The following is a 20,686-nucleotide window of genomic DNA, read 5'->3' as shown; positions in this document are numbered from 1 at the left end:
GTAGCTGAAAATCGGTCGCGCGAAAGCTCGGCGCTGACAAAACCGTTTTAAAACAGTATGTTTAATGTGTGTGTGTGAGTGTATGTGTGTGTGTGTGTGTGTGTGTCTCACACTCCTAATGCCAACAAAATTAATAATTTGAGCGCGTAATACGCGAAGAAATTTTATCACCATTATTACGAGAGATACATAACACGATGAATAATAATTCAGCAACTTATGCAATTGTTTCACATGATGAGAATAATAATTAGCATAATTTTGCAAATCACGTCGGATAATAAAATCCTCATGAAAGAAAAGCTTAAATCGTATAAATAAGCTTATAAAACGTAATCGCATAATTGTTGGTTCAAACAAGTATATATAACAAGTATACATCAGTATCTCTCTATAAAAATTTCTACCTTTTTTATTACGTAAATATATATTAAAATTAATTACATTATAAAATTCTAATACTTAGAAAAACGCGTGACATTTCCGCGATTATATCTGGAGCGCGATATTAATCGGTGAGGAAGCGGAACGAAAAATAAATGGATAATACGACAAGAAGTCGATGAACTTCGTCAACTGCATGACACAAATGCACTTTAAAGCATAACGGCTGCATAATACGACTGGTACACACGTAATTGATCGGTTAAATGTTGCAACACTTGCAGTATAATTGGGGAAATGTTCCAGCAAATTGTCGACGGCGATCGTGCGATTATTCTATATAACAGTTGCGCACACGATGCGATAGACAATCCATTTGGTGCAGCATTTACCAGCGTAAATAATCTAAAATCAGTTTAGATTGATGCTTGTGGCAATGAAGAAATTTCCAGAGATGGATTCGAAACGTCAAATCTCTCTCTCTCTCTCTCTCTCTCTCTCTCTCTCTCTCTCTCTCTCTCTCTCTCTCTCTCTCTCTCTCTCTCTCTCTCTCTCTCTCTCTCTCTCTCTCTCTCTCTCTCTCTCTCTCTCTCTCTCTCTCTCTCTCTCATTTTAAATATATAAGAAAAATCTCGATTAATTTTAAATATTGTCCGATTACTTATAGTACGTTTCTTTTCTGTACGTCTTATTTTTCAAATTAGAAACGTTACTAATAAATTATCTAGTTTATAATCAAATATTCAAGTTTTCTTTTTTTTTTAAATTATAATACATAAGCAAATGAATCATATAAGGAAGAAACCTATGCTTAATGAGCTTCCGTGAAGTGTACAGATTACTGATCTGCTTTGATCGCGTCGCTCTAATTATCTATTCCAAAAGGCCAGTGTAATTAAGACTGAAGTTTTAGACTTTCGCTGAGAAAAGGAGACAAATTACTTCCAGAGCACATTTCTTCCGAGTGCCATCTTTCGAAGATGCTCTGCAGACTTTGCAAGTGAACAATGATTCATTTTAAACGTTCCAATCTACATATTGCAAATTGTAATAACTAATGCTTGTGCGTACAGATTCTCTTTCAAGCTCCGACGCACATAATAATCATTTATGTCCCGGCACCTCGAAAGTAAACTGCAGAATTTAATTGTACCCGCTCGCTACAATGTTCACAACTGTAACGAACGCTGACTTACTAGGTACGTTAAATTATTTCGCGAATTAATCGCACATAATGACTCCCCAGGAAGAGAGATTCTAAATTCGCGTCGCTAACTGTCACGGAGGCACACGCCGTCTGTCGATTCTCAAACCTTCTCGCTCGTTTAAGAGGCGAAAGTGACTCTCGCGATTCTTCCCCTGCGGGTCTTGCCCGCTTTTCATTTTCTTTTCTTTTTTTTTTCACATCGTCTCTCCTCGCTGTTTATACGTGTAAAAATGTTAATACCTCGCCCGTATGAAAAATACCTTCCTTCGTCGCTCCTTTCTCTTCGTCGTCAGGCGGATCCTAACGATCCGTAAGTATCTGCATAATTAACGTTATAGAGAAATATAAATTGCTCGGACAACGCTCGCGCGCGCGTACTGCAATTTATCGGAAACGGTCGTTAACCCTTTTTCCACGAACCTCGCCGCGCACTCGCGGTTATAGTATAAACGAGTTTCGAAAATTACTTCTCCGCAGAGGGTGGGGGGGGGAGTTTTATTTGTTATACGTTATGTACTTCCTTTCCGCATGTCAATGGGGGATTACCCAATACGCTCGTGACTGGAAACCCCTGATTTCAAGTACCTGACGCCGATTACGGCGCGCAACAAATTGGAGGCTTCTTCTGTCGTTTAAGTGAGATTTTATATAAGGTAATTTTCGATAGAGAGACTCTCAGGACGGCCGAACGCAGCCGGGCAAAACCGCGCGCGCGAACGTATCAAGTTCCGCCTCTAAAGCGCATAACTCTCGGAACGTGGTTTTGTTCGTGGTTTCGCGATAGCTCTCACTCACGCTGCAGGTTTTGTGTTGTGTGAAACAAAAGCGGTTATAATACGGTTTGTTTAAAATTACCCTGGATATCGTATTACGAAATTGGAACCGACGCGACGGCAAAACACGCTGTTCCGCGAATCTGAGAAAATATCGAACCCTACAGAACCCACTTATACAGGGATACTGGATTAAAAATTTGTAAAAAAAAAAGTTTCCAAACATTTACACGTATATATCTGTTATTTATAATTAAACAAGAATTATGTGCAATTCTAACTCAAATAAACACTAGCAGAGAAGAAACGAAACAATAACTTCTCTTAGAAAGCGTACAGAATTTACTAAATCAAACTCCATGCGTTTATTGATCTATATTTGCGTTCCAGTCAACTTTATTTTCGCCATATTGTATCATCACATTTTATCTTTCATATACATGAGAATTGTCTCGATAAAAATTCCAAGTTTCCTACAAATAATAATACATGCGTTCTCTATACAAGTTGTCTCACAATTGTTTGTAACACTTTTGGCAAATTGAAGTATCGACGCCTTTTCGTAACAATAATTAATCATTAAACAAAACATATTCACGCAGTTTACATTCCGCTGATTCGAATATAAAAATAGCAATACGATAGAACACCTCGTCGCGCGTTTGATTAATAAGTTACATATGTACATTAATAGGAAATTAAAAAAGCGGAGAATTTTTAGCAATTGCGGAATCTCATGCGTGCATCATCGAATATCTCGTATCTCGATAAATAGAGAGTGTAGCGATTCCAGAATCTCGCGGGCGTACATCGTGATTGTCAGTAGAAACGGCTAGCAACTAGTCAGACGACGCAACGAGGAAGAAAGAGAAAAAGCGAAAGAGAGAATCGAATGTCATGCCGCGGTAGAGCGATTCCGGTCGCACTTTAGATGATTTTTCGTTAAATTGAAGACTCGCGATTTTCAATTTAAGAACTTATAAGTATGTGACGATTCTGCCGTGCACGCGTTTCCCTGAGAGACGAGTAACGAATGCAGAAAACAGGATTTTGGATTTTCAGTCGCTGGTCGTGTTATATATTTTCGTAAGAAATTCGCGCAGAGGTACATACAAGATTAATTAAAATTATCCGTTACAGTAATTAACTGTACGCTTGTACAATACGAATATATATATCTATATAGATTTATGTATACACGTAACGTTAAGAATAAATTGCGTTCATGGGTTGATCGGTGAATGGAGAGAGTTTTAACACGGCAAGTGAATGCATCGGCGAATGAGATGTACAGGGCGGTGCGTCGCGTGGCATGCGGCGATTAATTCGACGTTGATCGAGCCAGGAAGTGGTTCATCCGTTTTCACAAATCTTCCAGGTTTTCCTCCTTTTTCTTCTCGCTTCTCGCCTCTGCGCCCCCGTTGGTACTTCGCGAACGCAAGACGTTTTGAATTTGACGCAAATTAACGGCGCGGTTGCTTCATAAGATTTATACGATCGTCATTTTCGTTATTTTTTCTATTTTTTTTTTATCTTTTATCTTGTTTTCGTATCCTTTTGTCTGTGTCAACGGGCCGATCGATGCACAGGCTTCGAGTTATCTCGGAATATCTTTACGAATAACAATTAGCGAAGGATAACGATATGATGGATCTGATGGAGACGACACGGGTCGGGAAATTGGCCAGGAAAGCCGCACGCCGCGCGATCGTGGTCCCGGAGGAACGGAACGGTCCGGCAAACGGATTTGGCTTCAGTCCGATCTTCGATCGGCAGATCGACTGATGCGGGATCGATCGTAGCCCACGTTTCTATTTCGGCAGGGTTGCCGGTCGACGATCGCTTCGACGATCGGGTAGATCCGCGAACCGCGATCGAATCGCAGCGGACGTCCACCGGGCATCTCTTCCTCTTCCTCCTTGCGTTTTCTCCTCCTGCTCCTCCTGCTCCTCTTGCTACTCCTCCTCCCTCCCCGCTTCGTGATCTCTGGCTGAGATTCCCTTTGCCGCGGATGAACAACCGGACTCCTCCCCCTCCCCCCACGGTTTTGTATGCACGCTTCCTTCTTCTTCTGTTGCCCTTCCACCGCTCTGGCCCCGATTACATGATTATACACTTGCCTTTCTCGGCCCAGGGATTGTTCTTCTTGTCGGGCGCGTGTATCAGCGGATCATTCTTCTCGTTCTCTTCCACGTACTCCCGCATCCTGCCGAGAAGAAGAATAAGAGGGTCAAGCCGGTACGTCAGTCTCGCGTAATGCTGAAATTGCAACCTAGCAACATGCGTTACTACTCCGGCTTGCCATGCAGCTTACCTAAGACTATGGCGCAATAAACGTGCGATTGTGATTCGTTCTAGTGGAATTAATTCCTCATTGCGCGACCCTTTATCTCTTCGTAAAGTCGCGTTTTTTACTTATTTAAAACATGCACGAGAAAGGACGATCAGGTAAATTTATTTTAAGTATAAAATATTCGTTCAGAAACTTCAGAATATTACCGTAGATATCTTTTTATTCGTTAATCGCAAATTGTAACATATTATCTTTGGCTTCTCCAATAAAAGTATTTTTTTTATTTGAAGACAAGAAGATATGTCAAATTATTAATATTATACGCGTGCATTTCTCTTGATAACGAATATTTTATTCTCGAGATACATTGTTGAAAATTCGTATGTGTCAAATAATACTCAATTTTAGTCATTTTTAATCATTCCTATATCATCATTGCTCCTACTCAATATGCTGTTAATTTAACTAATGAAGTTAAACCTAATGAAGCTAAAATAATAAATTTCAACACACACCTGGTGGTTAAAAGTAACAAAACGTTACATATTTTAATATTTAGCAGTGTATCGCGCGTTTCGGTGCATTGCTCGCGCTCAAAACTCGCCGGAGGCGCGGATCCGGCGTTTTTCCAGGATCTCCTGGAGAATGGTCCCGCGCGAGACGCGAGACTCGTGCACGCGTGGATACGCTACCTCCGATTTAGTAGATCGCCGATAAGTTCGCGCCTCCGCATGTAGAGCGGCCGATCCGATCGTTCGCGTTTCGCGAGGAAGTCGGTGAAAGGGACTCGGTTCTCTCGGTTCTCGCTCGCGCGGCCGATTTTGCGTTCAAGGAGAGTTGCCGCGCAAGCAGCACGACGACAAAACGGCACGAAGCTTTCGAATTTTGTTGCCGCCTAGACGCTCGCCAAGCGCAAAATGTCCGTGGACATTCCTTCCCGCGGGATACAAGAGCGCCGCGCCGCGCCGGTCGGTTTAACGCCGCACGCGCGCGTTTAACCCTTCACTGCCTTTTTTTTATTGCGCACATAAACGACGGCTGTAAACTATGTTCAACATTGTCGTGCAAGCCTTCAGCGTCGGAACATGTGCTTGAGCAAATACGCGATTTATTTTGAGTGACAGCTGCAGCGCGTTTACGCGCATGAATGACGAGGTCGACGCATTACGAATCACTTTGTAGCTACATGTCTTCTTTCAACAAATGCCCGTAGAGAAAATCATTTTTTTTTCGTGTTAATCCAAATAAATAATGAAATTAGGATAAATAAATGTTCTGAGTAAAGAAATTTACGCAATGAAGAGTTGAACTATAATCATCCTAATCGTCGCGCGAAATGTTTTTTTTTAATTTCCACAATATGAGCGATAAAACACGTGGCTTTTTATAACGAGCGAAAGAATATTTCTCTCATATCGTATTCTTGAGTTCTTACGTCTCACGATTGCACGTAAATTTTATTTGACTAGCAATAATCGCATTTCGTGCTTGATCGGTATTGATTTATCAGAGTTCGTGCGGGGATCGCGGACTTTCACTTATCAGCGTCCGTCGCGCAATTTTTAAGTGCGGGTGAACGACCTTCCCCCGACACCCGTGTCGTAATGTTACCGATTCGCGATTTCTGCGAGGTCTATTATTTAGCGACCGTCGTTTATATAATGAGCCGGCAATCACATCGAAATCGGAGCGATTCCGCGAATCCCCGCGAGTCGCGATGCCAAATGGAGAGCCTCGTCGAGCGGATCGGTCGGTAGAAATGAAATGAATGGCGATTCTGTTCACTTCACGCTCGAATTCGCGGTTTGTCTCACTTTCGTGTCTATCTTTACGGCCTGGCGGACGAATGGAAGCCGCAATTTAATCCACGATGATCGAGTGAAACTATCTGATTGACAAAAATGCTGGCGACAAGTATTCCAGTATTTCCAGTTTCGCTAAACATTCGCGCGCCGCCGACATTATATTTACGTCACAAAATTTTTAAAGAGAGGCACGTTAACTTCAGATTTCTTGAACCTAATTAGTAAAAAAGAGAAAGAAGGTTCAAATTTTTATTTCAAATGTGAGATAAAGAAATAAAATTTACAGTACCCCTTTCCCCTTCTTTCTCCCTTGTAAAGAATAATTTCGATTATAATTTATGTTATAAATTATAAATTCTATTTGATAGTTTATTAATACTCGTAAACGCTGTTGATGGCGAATAGTAGGACTTCCACGAAAAGAAGAGCGTCGGAAGAGAACGACCCACATTGCGTGCCAATGAATGCAACAGGCGTTCGGGTTCAGCCGAGTTTAAAGGAGGTCATCCTAAATTCAGGAACCGAGACGCGCGTCACGCCGCCGCGGCCGCCGCTACCGTCGTGCCGGTTAGCATATATCGATATTTCACGCGCGATAATTTCGATCTGTGTCTCTGTGTACGACCAGCTCTCTCAATTAAACCGGAATTAGATTGTTAGCGAGAAACCGGCCGTGGCGCATGGGCGCATCGCTAATGGACGATACGATCGAGCGGGCACATGCGGGAAGTAAGTAGGCGCCCCGATCTTCTTGTTCCGGCGCGTGATCCCGCTTGCGGAACGACGCGGAACCGCGCGCGCGCGCGTTTAGGCCAAACGACGACCGGACGGTTGTTTTCTTCGGTTTTCGAGGCGAGTAAGTATCGCGCGCGAAAGCAAAAAATTTCCGCGGTCTCGCGAGACTTCTCGAGCGGTGAAAGGCGGCGGAGCACCCGCCTTCCTCTCCCTCTCCCTTCGCTCCGCGCGTCACCCCCGGTTTTTTTTTCTTCTCCTCTTTCCTTTCTTTTTATCCCCTTGTCGATCGACCTAATCTCGCGCCCCGATAATACGACGATATACGTTTCCACGCCCGCTTCCTGGATCCTTCCGCTCTCTTTCGTCTCGCGCGAGATATTGATGCAATATCTTGCGAAACGCCGCGGTGCACGTGACCGGGGATGCTTTCGCTCGTATTCAACAGGTTCGATATTTTTAAGTGTTGGTCCTACCAGTGATAATCGATTAAGAGAAAGGATATCTGAAATAGTATATTAATAAAAGCAAAACCAGAAATAAAAGTTTCTTTTGAAACAAGAGCGTAGCACGTTCGTAATATGTCTCGTTTTAAAACGAATTATTGTAATTGAATATTACAATAATATATAATTAAAAATATAATCAAATTGTCCACCGAGGTAAAAGAGAAGTATTTAACTCGAGTACTGTTGCGTTTTATGTAATTTATAATACAATATTTTCTCCGTATAGGCTCGTTACTACAAAAGGTCGTTAACGCCGTCATTAAATCAGTCGGAACGTGAGTTAAATTCGCAGAGCCGATCGCGTTTTGCGAGCTTATAGTCTCGCAATAACTCGGCCGCGCTCGATCATTAGCGAGAGCGCGACACGGCGAGGGATATAATTAGCTGGAGCCGAATGGACCGCGAGGGATAATCCTCGCGCGATCTCTTTCCGTACGATCCCTTTCGTTTGCGCGTGACGAAACCGTAAGAAGTTGAGGAACGATCGCCCGCGATCGGGGACCAGCTGGCGCGGCGCGCGGCGGTCCAATTAGATCACCGCCGATCATCGCCGGTCATTGAGTCATCATAATCGCCGACCGGCGCGTCGTCAGGTTCGGCGCTCCTATTTGCGCGTATTACAAATGCGCGCGCGTTCCCCTTAAAGTGATCGTGTGCCGCGCGAAAACGCGATTAACGCGAATACACGCACCGCCGAGTTCCAAGGAGATCCTGTCCCTCCACGTAACACGGGGACGCCGAGCATACAATTCACAGCCTTGACTGTGCCGCGGCGGCAATCCGCGCGGCTGCACTTATGGGCGCGCGCGAGATGACTTATCTGGGAAAAGGCGCAGGCAGCGCTACGAGGCGAGAAAAACGCGATATCGGGAACACCGGAACACCTACGCCGCGATCAGGAGCATGCACATTTCGTAGTTTGCACACGGAGAGAATTTTCTCTTAAAATTTGCCCTGAAATCATGGTAGTTGTGGGACAACATGTACCACCAAGAATTTCATGCGAGCTATTCTGATTAATATCTACCATAATAAAAAATATTAATATCTATTACATTAAAATATAAAATATGTTTGATTAATTTTACTAAAATATATCTAGGAAATTTCAATAATTTTTCAAAATTTACCAACTGCTTGGTAATTTTTATCACGTTGTTTGTAAAATGTCTTTTGTATATTTTAAAAATTCCTTGGTTGCCAAGTTGTCCCAAGTTTGTAGTGAATTTGAGGGTAAAATATAACAAAAAATTTTCTCCGTGGACAATTGCAGTTTTAACTCGTGGCAAAAATTCAATTCCACATTTCGCGCATAATGGATAACAAATTTTCTAAGTTACACCGATCAATGTTATCTTTGAAATAATGATTGGTGATCCCCTTCCAAAATGTAATACCGATTAAGACTTTAATCAGTAAATTTTAAGACACATAAAAAAATTATACCCTTGACTTCTAAAACATTTTGCCAATTTTGGCTCTCGTGTTCTCTTTAATATATGTATATCATACAATTATAATAAAATATTTTTTACTTCCATATTAGATAGGATCGCGTTTATCGTATATTTTTCCTTTTTTTGCTATATACTTTTTCAAGCAACTGAGAAAAGCTGCTTGTGCATTCGTAACTGTGGTTAATATACGTAATTACAAATTAAAAAAATAAATTTTTATTCAATTTTTAATAACGTTATCCTTCAGCTGAAGCTGAAATAGACGCAGTTGAACCTTGAACGACAACAACCTGCGTGATTACGGTATTACGTAGGTTTATGCGCGAACCAATTCATCTGGAAAGGCATTCTATGATTACGCACCGGCGAAAATTATACATCGTCGGTTATTCAGGAACTAGGAACTACAGCTGTTACCGTTAAACAGCCTTCGCGCAATATGCCTTGTACATAGAGAATACCTGAAGTGTTAAAAAACGCTTGTAACGAATAGACAACGCCCGTGCTGCAAAAACTAAATGCGCTAGCTCGAGATCCACGAACCTAATGGTACTGCTTGTTTATTGAGTGTACTTAAATTATATAAAAATACTTAACGATTACTCAGAGACCAGAATAGACCCAAAAAAAATGTGTTAACAATTGAAGAAAAGATGTGCCTTATGCGTATAATGTTACAGTGATCTACAAGTCGAATATTACGAATATATATAACGAATACATACATATACATGTCCTATTGGCTAACATTAATAACAATACAAAATTATAATAAATGAAGAATAAAGGTAAGTACTTATTTTCTATATCAGTCACTTGTCCAGTAGCAAATGAGTGCAAGATGAGCTATTCATTTCGTTCGAATGAGGCAAAGATTAAAAAAAAAACAGAACTATAGTTTTCCGGATTAGTATCAAATTCTAATATCAAATAAAAGAAAATATTAAATAAATATCCCAGAAATCGCATTTAAGCACAGATCATGCAACTTTTAATGAAAAATGGCGGCTGTTCGATACCTATGCGTCAACAGTTATGATGACATTGAACATTAATGTAAAAAGGTAACGTTAAGTTAAATTTATGTGTAAACGAACACACGTACAAGCAATTCGATTTCAAATAAATTTCGATAAGAATTTAGAAAATTAATTTAAGATTCAGATGCACCGGTATCTGATGATAATAAGAGGGAAATCACAACAAAAAGTAATAAATTCCAATTCAATTTTCAATCTCGGGAGAAAACTCCGCTTCAGAAATTCGCCGATGAATCCACAATCGGCAGAAATTGCAGGATTTCTGGGATACACCTGCGTGCGAGGGTGACGGGTCTTCTCGGGTATCCATAGACGTGTGCAAATGATACGCAAGCAGGGCGGAAGAACGGATAGACAACTAGCAGTGCAAGCTAGACGACGGCGACGACGTCCACGACGACGATGAAGATGACGGATTCGACCGGCGCGGCGCCGACGATGCACTTACGCCGCGATGCTCTTCGACAGGGGCCACCGTTCCATGGACGCCTGGTACTTCATGTTCTCGATCTGCTTCTTCAGTGCGTCCTTGTCCATGGTGGCGAGTACACTGGGATCCATGGTTACAGCCGCACCCCCCTTGTCGCAAAATCGGGAACGGGATGGCGCGTGCGCCTACACAGGAAAATCAATAAGGACGGCTTGAGAGTGTACAGCTATCGGGGCGCTGTGCCCGTAAACGCGAACGACGGCCTCGTCGGGGACGACGAGAGGGAAAACTCGGCCCCCCGCCCGCCCCCCCCCCCCCCGCCGCGACGGGAGAGATCAACCGAGATCTCATCACCGTAATCTGCCCCGATCGCCGGCGTTTGGATTCATTCGCGAAACACAGCGAATGCAAACCGATATGTAAACGTCAGATGGGGTCGCGATGATTAAAGCTTTGTGAACAGTATTGCCCTTTGTATATACGCGTTTTACCGATCCAGTAGTTGGGAGAAGCAGGGAATACGAGTGCCCTTTGACCTTTAAGTTGCGACGAGTCTCTCCTATCCTCCCGACTGCGGTGTTCTCAATAACGGAGGCAAGATGTTTAAAGTGGTTCTAGTTAAAATTCACTTTATGTCTTCCGTTAATTTTAACTATTACAATTATAATCTAGAGAAAACAAATCTTTCCCATTTTTTGTTTATATTCTATTATTTTTCAATCGTCCTCTTTATGTTCTACATCAATTATATTGCTTCTAAAGAATCGACATTCTTAAGTATATTTTGTAAGAAGATAATAGTCTCCTTTCATCATTTCTTAGTATGTTTTACGCATGTTCCACAGCACATGTTCCATTCAACATCCTTAAAGATAATCGTTAGGTATAAAAATAGAGCTTATGACCTATAATCGCTTTCATTAATCGTGAAAATGCGCATGTATTATCACACGACGTTGTTAATTCGATCTTAATAGCACATCTCAGGATGACTGTTTAATTATAACCTTTGATAAATCGCGTATCGTTACAACGTCCGATTATGATCTCGCGTTCGCACGATTTATGAGGATTCGCTGATTCAGACGGTAATTTCGCAGAAGAAGGCAACTGCAGCGGTGCACTCGAGATCGTCCATCCCGCCGTCCTTTAGGAGGGCTCCGCAATGCTGCTTCCCGTTATAGTTGTCGGGTTCGTTGGCAATTTTCAAAGTCCATTTTGAGTAGCCCGTGGCTTCCAGAGGTTCATCCATGATCGTGTTCCAATCGCCCTCCTCGTAGAGATCGTGTACACCGAGCCATGCCTGACCTAGCTTGTTCTCCTCCAAAATGTGCAACAGCAGCTTTTCCTCCGAATTGGAGTTAATGACAGCCAAATGACCTACGCCGACAGGCAGACTCGCATTAATCCGATAAATTTACGTGACTTTTGCTGTTATTTAACTCGTTTGTGACTGACAATGAAATTCGGAAAGCATCTGTCAGCGACACGAAAGCGCGAACAAGATTTACTCGTTAACTTTTGCACGCATTTCTATATATAGTCTCATTGGACGCCGTATTCTTATGTATTCTTATGTATAAAAGACAGTTCAGCAAAGGGCGATTCACGATGAAATGTTATTGCTCGCGGAAAATGGTGGAAACGTGGCGGAGCATTTCGATGAACCGTCATAAAAAACTCACAATAGGAACTCACCCCCTTCTTGAAGGCAAATTCTACGAGCTTTGTTCCATGGCAACTTGCGGACGTGAAGTTTATGAGCACCCATGCCAGGCGTAATAAGGTAATCGCTTCCTGCTTTTTCTATCAGATTGATACCGTCTTGCATTTTCCATTGACGCGGCCCGTAAATGTAAATAATCTGCTGTGCCGGAGACAAATTTCCATTTGCGTTTGGTAATAACTTGCTTGCAGCTGTAGGAAAGTCTTGTAAATTGAGATATTTTTCCCTACATCGATCACGATGAAATATATATATGATGTAAAATATATAAATTAATAAAAAATATTCAATTTAACATTCAAAACATAACATACAGTTATGACACAAAATATTACTCTTCTCCTCTCTCTTTAAAGTTTCAAGTAAATTAAAGTGTATTTGCTAATCCTAAAGTGATATTGCAATTATTTTCTTATTAATTTACCTGTCAATCCATTGATTGCTGTATCAGTTCCAATTATACTTTCCGTAGTTGCCGTACAATACGTTATCACGTATAAAAGTACTAACATGTATCGCAGCATGATTATTATGCTATTACGTCGACAATATAAATTTTCGAGAACAAATGACAAATGACGGCGGACACGCGTATTTATATTATACGATAAGAAACTGCTGTCACACACCCACCATGTGAGTAGGGAAGTAAGACTGATAAGCTTTATTAATGTCACACTAATATTATAATATTCAACAAAAATAGATGTATAAAAAGTAAATAAAACAATGCCGAGTGTTTCCTTAAAATTTTCTAAAATACTTTGAGTTGCGTTTTAATCATTTCTTCTAAATTCTTCTAAATTGTATAAATGTGTCTCCTCCCTATGTATATGTGTGTGTATGTGTGAGATTTAATACATGAGAAGTAAATAGTACTATTTATCAATTCGAATTATTTAAATGTGTTTAAGTTATCGCAACAGGATATTACTCACTGGGATTCCTAACATTATCAACATCGCATGACCATATTATTATGACATCATTAGTTGGAGCAATCATATATGAAAAACTATGACTAAAATGTCGCATAAATTACTCATAAATTACTAAATAAAATATCATGTAAATAATTATATTTGATTGTATCCAATACGGTTTTTTTTTTTAACATCTAGATAATATCTCTTAATTATTTTTATGCTTTATAACATATTTAATTCGTTAAAATTAAAAAGTTTATAAAGCAACTCGTAAATGCAGATTTCCAATCGTTTATTGAAAAATTTCAGTTTCGGCCCGTATTGGCGGATGTTACAATTGCAGTCAAGTAAACGCCTCAAACGGATCTTTCGCAAAATATACTAATGCAACGCGTGGATTTAACTTAAGCGCACACAGGATTATTCTTGAGAGGAAATGCAACGCAATTGCATTCCAGGCTAAAAGTTCAAATGCCACTGTAACGTGTGATTTATTGCGCATATAAAGTAACAATAAAAGTTTCGCATTTCATAGTAAGACGATTGTACGATTTCTATATCGCCTTCATTGATTCTTGCGAAGGCACAGAAAATTTGCAATTAATTTTCGCACACTGATATTTAATTACATTTACAATTAATCGCTCGTCGTTTGCAGTTTTACGATGCATCAATAAATTAGTCAAGATCGATATTTTTGAAGCTTCAATTAATACATCATAATTTATACGATCTAATTCACTAAAAGTTTTCCGTTAAATAATATAATACTAAAATTATTATTTCACGCTCAAATCGGTTTGCAATCGCCGTTATTAGTTTTAATAAGTTAGAATTAATTTATGAGAGATACGTAAATCGTGAAAGTTCAAGTAGGTAGTACTTACCTAGACGAAGAGCGATGGAATTCTGCGGCGATGCGACTTTTAGCGGGCTTCGCGATTCGCTTACGGAAGCCTCGGAAAATCCGGACAATCTAATTTAATAATAATTTCATCGCCGATATCTTCAATCGTCGTCAACATGCACTTATAATGCGCACGCTGACAAACGCGTTGAACTTATAATTCAGCGAGAATGCATATATCTCCGATGTCTGACTTTTATTTTTATATAGAATTAAAATGCAATCGTTAAATTAAAAATTTTCTTAATAGAAAAAGTCGTTCGTAAAAAATCACAGCTATATGCCCGTTTCAAATATATTCATTTATTTTTCCTTAACTCTTTATAATGCGGTTTTCTTGTAACAAAATGGCAAAAAAATGTTTTATTTATTAAAATTAATAATTTATTTAATATAATTGTGCATAATAATTTCACTTTTAGGGACAAAAAAGCACAAATGTTAGATTAAAGACAAGATTTTAAAATTAACTCTATAATAATGCACTTATTAAATATTGTACGTCTTTTTAGTTACATCCCACACAGCACACTTTATCTGAGGGAAGTCCTACAGACATTTGAGATATCTCAATAACCGTAGGACATCCGGTGGATATCCGATATCCGGTGGATATCCAGCAGATGCACAAGTGTCCCTCAGAATATCCTGTGCTGTCTGGGATTGCTAATAACCGAATAACCAAATTAAATAAACTAAACTCCTGCTATAATATTAATAGCGTTTTTCTTTGGCAGAACTGGTGCGCACTCAGTGCACATTAAAGCCGTCGTACACAAATCAACGTAAAGTGTATGTTTAATATAAACGGGTTAAGTCACGAAAGCCTCTATACTTTATTGTACTATTTGGTAAAATATGTATTGGGTATTTTATCAATCAAAATATTTGCATTTTACTTTAAATATTAAAGATTAAATCAGTGTACAACGGCTTTAATGTGCACTGAGTGCGCACTAGTTCTGCCAATGAAAAACGCTATAAAAGATAAAATCCGCTTTACACGATTTATAATTGCAATTTTCGAATTTGCCGCCAATCTGCTGATTATTGGTTATGTTCATGTATAGTGCATGCAATCAGCTGTGCACAATAATGAGATTGTAGAAATTAGAAATGTAGACGTGTGGAGCTATGGCGTGTGGACGATGTTTTTCTCTGCCTTCGCCTTCGTTCGAAGCTTAAACTAACAATTTGATCTACAATTTTACGCGTAAAAACAGGTAACGAGTAGACAAATGGATTTCTCCTAAAATTGTCTTCTGTCGTTTGTCTCGAACCTAAAAAGTTTCATTCTGATCTTCGTAAAGTCGGTTTTAACCTTACTTTCCTTCTTTCTTTTGTAGGCTTGACAAGAGGCAATCTGACAATCAAGATGAGTAAATATGTGAATCTGGCGAACGTGGGCACTAATTATGCCATGCGTATGAATCGCTTGAGTAACCGAATCTTCGGCGAGGTGACCAGGCCGACTAATCAGAAGTCGATGAAGGTCGTGAAGCTCCTCAGCGAGAGACCGGTGAACAAGCGACCGGAGATCGTGGAATATTATCCGAGATTCAAAGAGACGGAGCTGTTGATGACACATCTGCGCGATTACGGTCTCTTCAGGGACGAGCATAAGGACTTCAAGGAGGAATTCGAGCGTCTGAGGGAGCTTCGCGGTAAAACCAAGTGGATACCGCCTCCCTTCAGAAATAAACCCAAACCATCTTAAGATATTTATACAATCTGTACTTGAACGTAACAAATTTTGCTGCGAAGAGCGCGTATCTCATCTGTAAATAATAAACCACATGCTGTCTATTTAATACAATTTAATATTATTTTTTTCATGAAACGATTCATATTCATAAGAATTATGCCTCTACCTTTCCGGCATATTAAATAAAACTTAGTTAACATATTTTAACTGGTATTAAATAAAACTACAAACTTTTTGACATGTTTTAGTACGTACATCGATGTAACATTTGAATTGATGTTTATATTGTTCTATATGTACATTTACAAGTGAGTCTTGTAGAAAATATATAAAAGAAGTTTATTATAAAATTTCCAACAGTACAATAGGGCACACATATATACGTATATCCAAGTATATAGACAATGCTAATATTTACAGATTACGTTTATATACAGAATTGGAAGTGTGTTACATATATTGTACCTCTATTGGCTGTAGGATCACAATTCTACTTAATCCATTAATAAAAGGTATCTATACGAATTTGTTCGTTTATTCTCGTAGGTTTACAATTCTTGCTTCGTATTCTGAGAATTAGCCTTCATATTTTCTTTACTACTTGTCTCTTCCTTAGATATCTCTTTTTTCTTTTTCTTTTGTTTCTTGACGTCTTTTCCGATGTCCTCATACAGACAAGAATCATTTTGTCCTTTCAATGCACGCTCGGAACATAAATATCTAAACAGTGAATAATATTTTAAAAAAAATAGATGCCGATTTCATAAATGATATAAACGATTAATGTCCATTTCTCAATGCAGATTAACTTTAATCTCGATTTAACTTACTTAAAGTTAATCTGCATTGATAGAAAAATGGACATGTGAGATAGGTATATTCTAGGTTGCTACCTAATTAAAGGAATCTCTCCCTGATGGTTGTGATACCAGTCTTCAATGTCAGCTTCATGATTTTCTAGCAAACTTTCACATTGCGCTTTTAAAGTAGTTATCTCTACGGAAGGCTTGTCCCACAACTCGTACGGAATACCCAATTCTACTTTAACTCCCTTGTCCCTGTAATCATACATATATCGATTAATTTTCAGAATACTCTATACGGTACTCTATTGCGCTAACGATATATCTTACACAAGGCCGTGCAACGTTTTGAACGTTTGACTCATTCCTTTCGCAAATCTCGTACTGTCCGTACGTTCTTTGTGTATATTGTATTCCAGTATACGCTCACAAACATCCTCCAAGGATTCTACCAACCGCAATTCTCTGGGAAAAACGAAAATTATATCAATCTCATCAGAATAATCTCATACAGTCCGTCTCAGTCCGATACTTACGACTTCTTATATTCCTTTTTCTTCTTTGGCGCAACATCGTCTACTGAATATCCAATCTCTAACACATCATGTGTTTTTCCTGTTTCGTCGAGCCTAGCCTCAAGCTCGGTAGCTAAAACTTTACACACTGTAACAGAGATTTATTATTAATTTCAAAAGTAATTTTTATTAAGGATTTGAAGTTATTGCACACAGAAAAAATTTCCTAATCTTCCAGTACGTTAAGTTAACGGAAAATTATATATATTCTAACGCTCTAAATTTACTACGTTTCTCTCTAAGAAATATATATTGCCCTAGATTTAACCACCTTCGCATTTATTGGCGTAAATAACCCCTTGCTCCTCCTCGGGGTCACCGAAAGCAAAATTCACGAGTAATAAATTTAATAAAATTGCACGATTCACTAGCAGCATCGTGGGCTTATATCAAATAAAAGAGGGATGTCAGCCGGTAAATCATGGAAATCACTGGAATGTCACGAATATGCAGCGTCGTGCAACACGACGTGGTAACCGGCGACCTATCCACGTCCACAATTACAACATCAAAATAAAATTAATAAACTTTAGCCGCTTATGCTGAATTACACCGACTATTATTATCATACAGCATATATGATAGCGTGTGCGGAGCACGGTGTGGAGTCAGTCGATTGGCTGACGAATAGGGAATTTAGAGAACTTTCCAAAGCAAGTCGGAAGCATTCTTCTATCTCTATCCGATATCAAAGAGTCTCTCTCTTTCTGCTTTGCCGCACGAGGTCCCTAAAATTAAATCGATTCGGTGTTTCGAGTTATCCCGTCGCTCCTGTTGATCTCCGACGACCTCCGACCCACTCCGACCTGACACATTCCAAATAATATGCGATAGAACTGTCTGGAGGGACACTCTTCGCTCATCGTTACATCGGCAATTTAGCCAAAAAGGAGACTCGGCGAGGGAGAGAATACACCGCGGCGACGAGGAGAATGGCAGCCATACATCGGGAAGCGATACAGAAACAGATTCAACAGGACTGGGCTAACCGCGAATACATAGAAGTTATCACTGGCAGCATTAAGAAGATTACGGATTTTCTCAATTCCTTCGGTAATTCGCCCATCGAATTCGTATTTCGCTCACGAAACTGCTATTAAATTAACATGCATATTTTTAGTCTTGTATATCTTTTGCAATAACCTTCTTTTTTTTCTTTCTTAGATATGTCTTGTAGATCGAGGATAGCGGTCCTCAACGAGAAGCTCACGACCCTCGAACGGAGAATCGAGTATCTCGAGGCATGCGTAAGTAATTTGTTTTCTATCTACATTGAAAAATTGCATTATATTATTGATTTATAAAAAGGCAATCTGTTTCTTGATTGCACACACATATAACGTAACATTGCTCTTACGGCATTGGTATACCGAATATGTAATTTTTCTGTCGTTTATTTTCCATCATTTATACCGGTTGTTTCATAACGGTCGTTTGTTCGACAGGTCACAAAGGGTGAAACGCTAACGTAATACTTCCACGCGTCGACTACGACGTCCTTTTTACAATCCTTTTTATTTCCTGTACTAGAACTTGAATAAATACATGACGAAAGATACGCATTTGGTACCTCCTTGTATTATCATCAATTATACAATATTTCCCCACCTGACTTACGTCAGCACTAAATTACTTCCTTTCTGTACACGAAATATCATATTACTCCCACGACCTACGTCCTCTGGGATCCTTGGTGAGGGTGAAGTCGAACGGGATACTAGTATATTGCTGTCGTATTTCCGCGTCCAACGGCAAGGGTTTCCAATCGTTCAAGTCGCCGTACTTCTTGATCGTGGCGCACCCCATCAATATAACCGTAAAGTGATGAGCGTACGGACCGTTCTTCTGCCAACAGTAGCAGATCCCGCCTGTGGCTAACGCTGCAACGAGTAAACAACGAGAAATTCGATAGCTGTTGACATGTCGACCGGCGAACACTCGCCGATACACGTATGTGTCCATACGTTACGCACAGGCCAGAATGTAGCTGAGATAGCCGTCTTTCCCCCTAATTCTCGTCGTCGTGTACGCCACGGAGGCGAACGTGGCGCACATGGCAGTGACCGGTATCATCCAGTAAGACAGGCAATTCACCGTTTGCCAGAAGCCCGCTGTCTGAGATAAGAGTATGGAATCGTATATGCCCACTCCGGCACTACCGACGAACCCATATTTCGTCAGTCCGACGATCTTTTCAAACGGACTCTGGCCCTCCGGGGCATTGCTGTACCTCCAATTCTCCCAGAAATAAGTTATCAGCATGGTTGAGGCTGAAACAGAGAGAGAGAGAGAGAGATTGCCATGAGCCAGACCGTACACGGCAAAGAGTTTCTTACTGACTGTGCACAGTCTGTACTATTGCGTTTTTCAGTATCCAGTAAAGAATGCTGGATTTCCATTATTCGCGATCAACTGACTAATTGATTTTGATGTCAATTAGTGAGAGATATAGTGTGATAACTGCAATGTATACAAATGTCGAAAATAAAGTGTCTACACGCGGGACTCGACCTAGTTACGGGTCTGTTTTCCATTGCTGAACTGGCCACGCTAGTTCAGAGTTTATTGTAGGCCAGTTTTAGCTGAACTTCTTGCACAGTTCATGTTTTCTCCTTTTCTTTTCACGTTCGGAGAGAAAAGAAGAAAGGATGAACCGCGCAAGAAGTTCAGCTAAAACGAACAGGCCTCTTTTTTCCTTCCGATGTGGAGTAAAAGGCCTATTCTTTTCAGTCGAGCTTCTTGCACGGTTCATCTTTCGTCTTTTTCTTTTCACGTTGGTGAGACGTGAAAAAAAGACCAGGCCTATTGATAAACTCTGAACTAGCGTAACCAGTTCAACAATAAAAAAAAAACAGACCTTGCGTGGTTCAACTCTGACTGCCGTAAGATCGTGTTTACGAAAACAGTTTTAGGTAACAATCAAGGTTGTTTGGGCCTCGAGGGACCATCGCATCTCTCACGCGAACTACATACGTCTACGGCGTCTCTCTGTCGTGAATCAACAACGGCATACTCCGCTCCTGTGCGAAGGGAGGAAGAAGAGCGTTAAACTCCGAAACGGAGATATTTTGACCGAAGATATGACATAACGTCGGTGGCTATATATGTATTGTACGTGTGTGTACGTGTACGCACCGCGAGTCGTAAGTCAAGCCTCGCCGACTCAATTCGCCATAAAAAGGCAGGCAGTGGCACGTCGGCCAGGCTAATGTCACACCGTAACCAGCGGATACTTCGAACGCAAACGTATCGTGTTGATGTGCGTGCTCGAATTCTCGAAAGTAGACTTGGCTCTTGGATCTGGCTCCCTGGCTGCTGCTGCCGGTGAAGAGGTTGGTAGCATTGAAAATTACCAACGATGTGTTTTGCTTTTTTTTCTCCTCAATTGGGAATCAGCTGACGAAAGGGGCGAGG

The 20,686-nt window shown here is 40.3% G+C and overlaps 6 protein-coding genes across 8 annotated transcripts; 2 read left to right on the top strand and 4 right to left on the bottom strand.

Moving 5' to 3' along the window:
* Positions 1 to 386: 386 nt before the first annotated feature.
* On the bottom strand, positions 387 to 10,887 carry Ggamma30a (guanine nucleotide-binding protein subunit gamma-e). The gene is made up of 2 exons (XM_071706404.1): positions 10,649 to 10,887; positions 387 to 4,570 (listed from the first exon to the last, which is right to left on the bottom strand). The coding sequence occupies exons 1-2, from the start codon at positions 10,759 to 10,761 to the stop codon at positions 4,465 to 4,467; spliced, it is 219 nt and encodes a 72-aa protein (XP_071562505.1). The 5' UTR covers positions 10,762 to 10,887; the 3' UTR covers positions 387 to 4,464.
* A 355-nt stretch (positions 10,888 to 11,242) lies between these two features.
* Positions 11,243 to 12,941, bottom strand: LOC139772579 (hemolymph lipopolysaccharide-binding protein-like). Its single transcript, XM_071706392.1, has 3 exons — positions 12,781 to 12,941; positions 12,329 to 12,547; positions 11,243 to 12,010 (listed from the first exon to the last, which is right to left on the bottom strand). The coding sequence occupies exons 1-3, from the start codon at positions 12,878 to 12,880 to the stop codon at positions 11,712 to 11,714; spliced, it is 618 nt and encodes a 205-aa protein (XP_071562493.1). The 5' UTR covers positions 12,881 to 12,941; the 3' UTR covers positions 11,243 to 11,711.
* A 2,319-nt stretch (positions 12,942 to 15,260) lies between these two features.
* Positions 15,261 to 16,005, top strand: Mrps33 (mitochondrial ribosomal protein S33). The gene is made up of 2 exons (XM_071706400.1): positions 15,261 to 15,412; positions 15,536 to 16,005. Exon 2 carries the CDS (start codon positions 15,565 to 15,567, stop codon positions 15,904 to 15,906), a length of 342 nt encoding a protein of 113 aa, XP_071562501.1. The 5' UTR covers positions 15,261 to 15,412; positions 15,536 to 15,564; the 3' UTR covers positions 15,907 to 16,005.
* A 406-nt stretch (positions 16,006 to 16,411) lies between these two features.
* Positions 16,412 to 17,861, bottom strand: Cnpyb (protein canopy b). The gene is made up of 5 exons (XM_071706389.1): positions 17,544 to 17,861; positions 17,234 to 17,360; positions 17,028 to 17,162; positions 16,788 to 16,952; positions 16,412 to 16,614 (listed from the first exon to the last, which is right to left on the bottom strand). Exons 1-5 carry the CDS (start codon positions 17,647 to 17,649, stop codon positions 16,443 to 16,445), a joined length of 705 nt encoding a protein of 234 aa, XP_071562490.1. The 5' UTR covers positions 17,650 to 17,861; the 3' UTR covers positions 16,412 to 16,442.
* Positions 17,862 to 17,969: 108 nt separating this feature from the next.
* Hspc300 (haematopoietic stem/progenitor cell protein 300) lies at positions 17,970 to 18,830 on the top strand. Its single transcript, XM_071706403.1, has 3 exons — positions 17,970 to 18,325; positions 18,437 to 18,519; positions 18,718 to 18,830. The coding sequence occupies exons 1-3, from the start codon at positions 18,205 to 18,207 to the stop codon at positions 18,742 to 18,744; spliced, it is 231 nt and encodes a 76-aa protein (XP_071562504.1). The 5' UTR covers positions 17,970 to 18,204; the 3' UTR covers positions 18,745 to 18,830.
* Positions 18,769 to 20,611, bottom strand: LOC139772582 (uncharacterized). 3 transcript variants are annotated; one of them, XM_071706399.1, is made up of 4 exons: positions 20,408 to 20,611; positions 20,130 to 20,292; positions 19,246 to 19,542; positions 18,769 to 19,152 (listed from the first exon to the last, which is right to left on the bottom strand). In XM_071706399.1, exons 3-4 carry the CDS (start codon positions 19,532 to 19,534, stop codon positions 18,932 to 18,934), a joined length of 510 nt encoding a protein of 169 aa, XP_071562500.1. In that variant the 5' UTR covers positions 19,535 to 19,542; positions 20,130 to 20,292; positions 20,408 to 20,611; the 3' UTR covers positions 18,769 to 18,931. The 3 variants fall into 3 exon arrangements, with proteins under 3 accessions (XP_071562500.1, XP_071562499.1, XP_071562498.1); XM_071706398.1 differs by having other exon boundaries at positions 20,246 to 20,292; XM_071706397.1 differs by lacking the exon at positions 20,130 to 20,292 and having other exon boundaries at positions 20,408 to 20,609.
* Positions 20,612 to 20,686: the final 75 nt, after the last annotated feature.

Source organism: Temnothorax nylanderi, unplaced genomic scaffold (genome assembly GCF_030848795.1).
Source record: "Temnothorax nylanderi isolate EJ_2023f unplaced genomic scaffold, tnyl_v1.0 TNYL_tig0051_pilon, whole genome shotgun sequence".
Lineage (NCBI taxonomy): Eukaryota > Metazoa > Arthropoda > Insecta > Hymenoptera > Formicidae > Temnothorax > Temnothorax nylanderi.
This window is presented reverse-complemented; position numbering and strand designations above follow the sequence as displayed.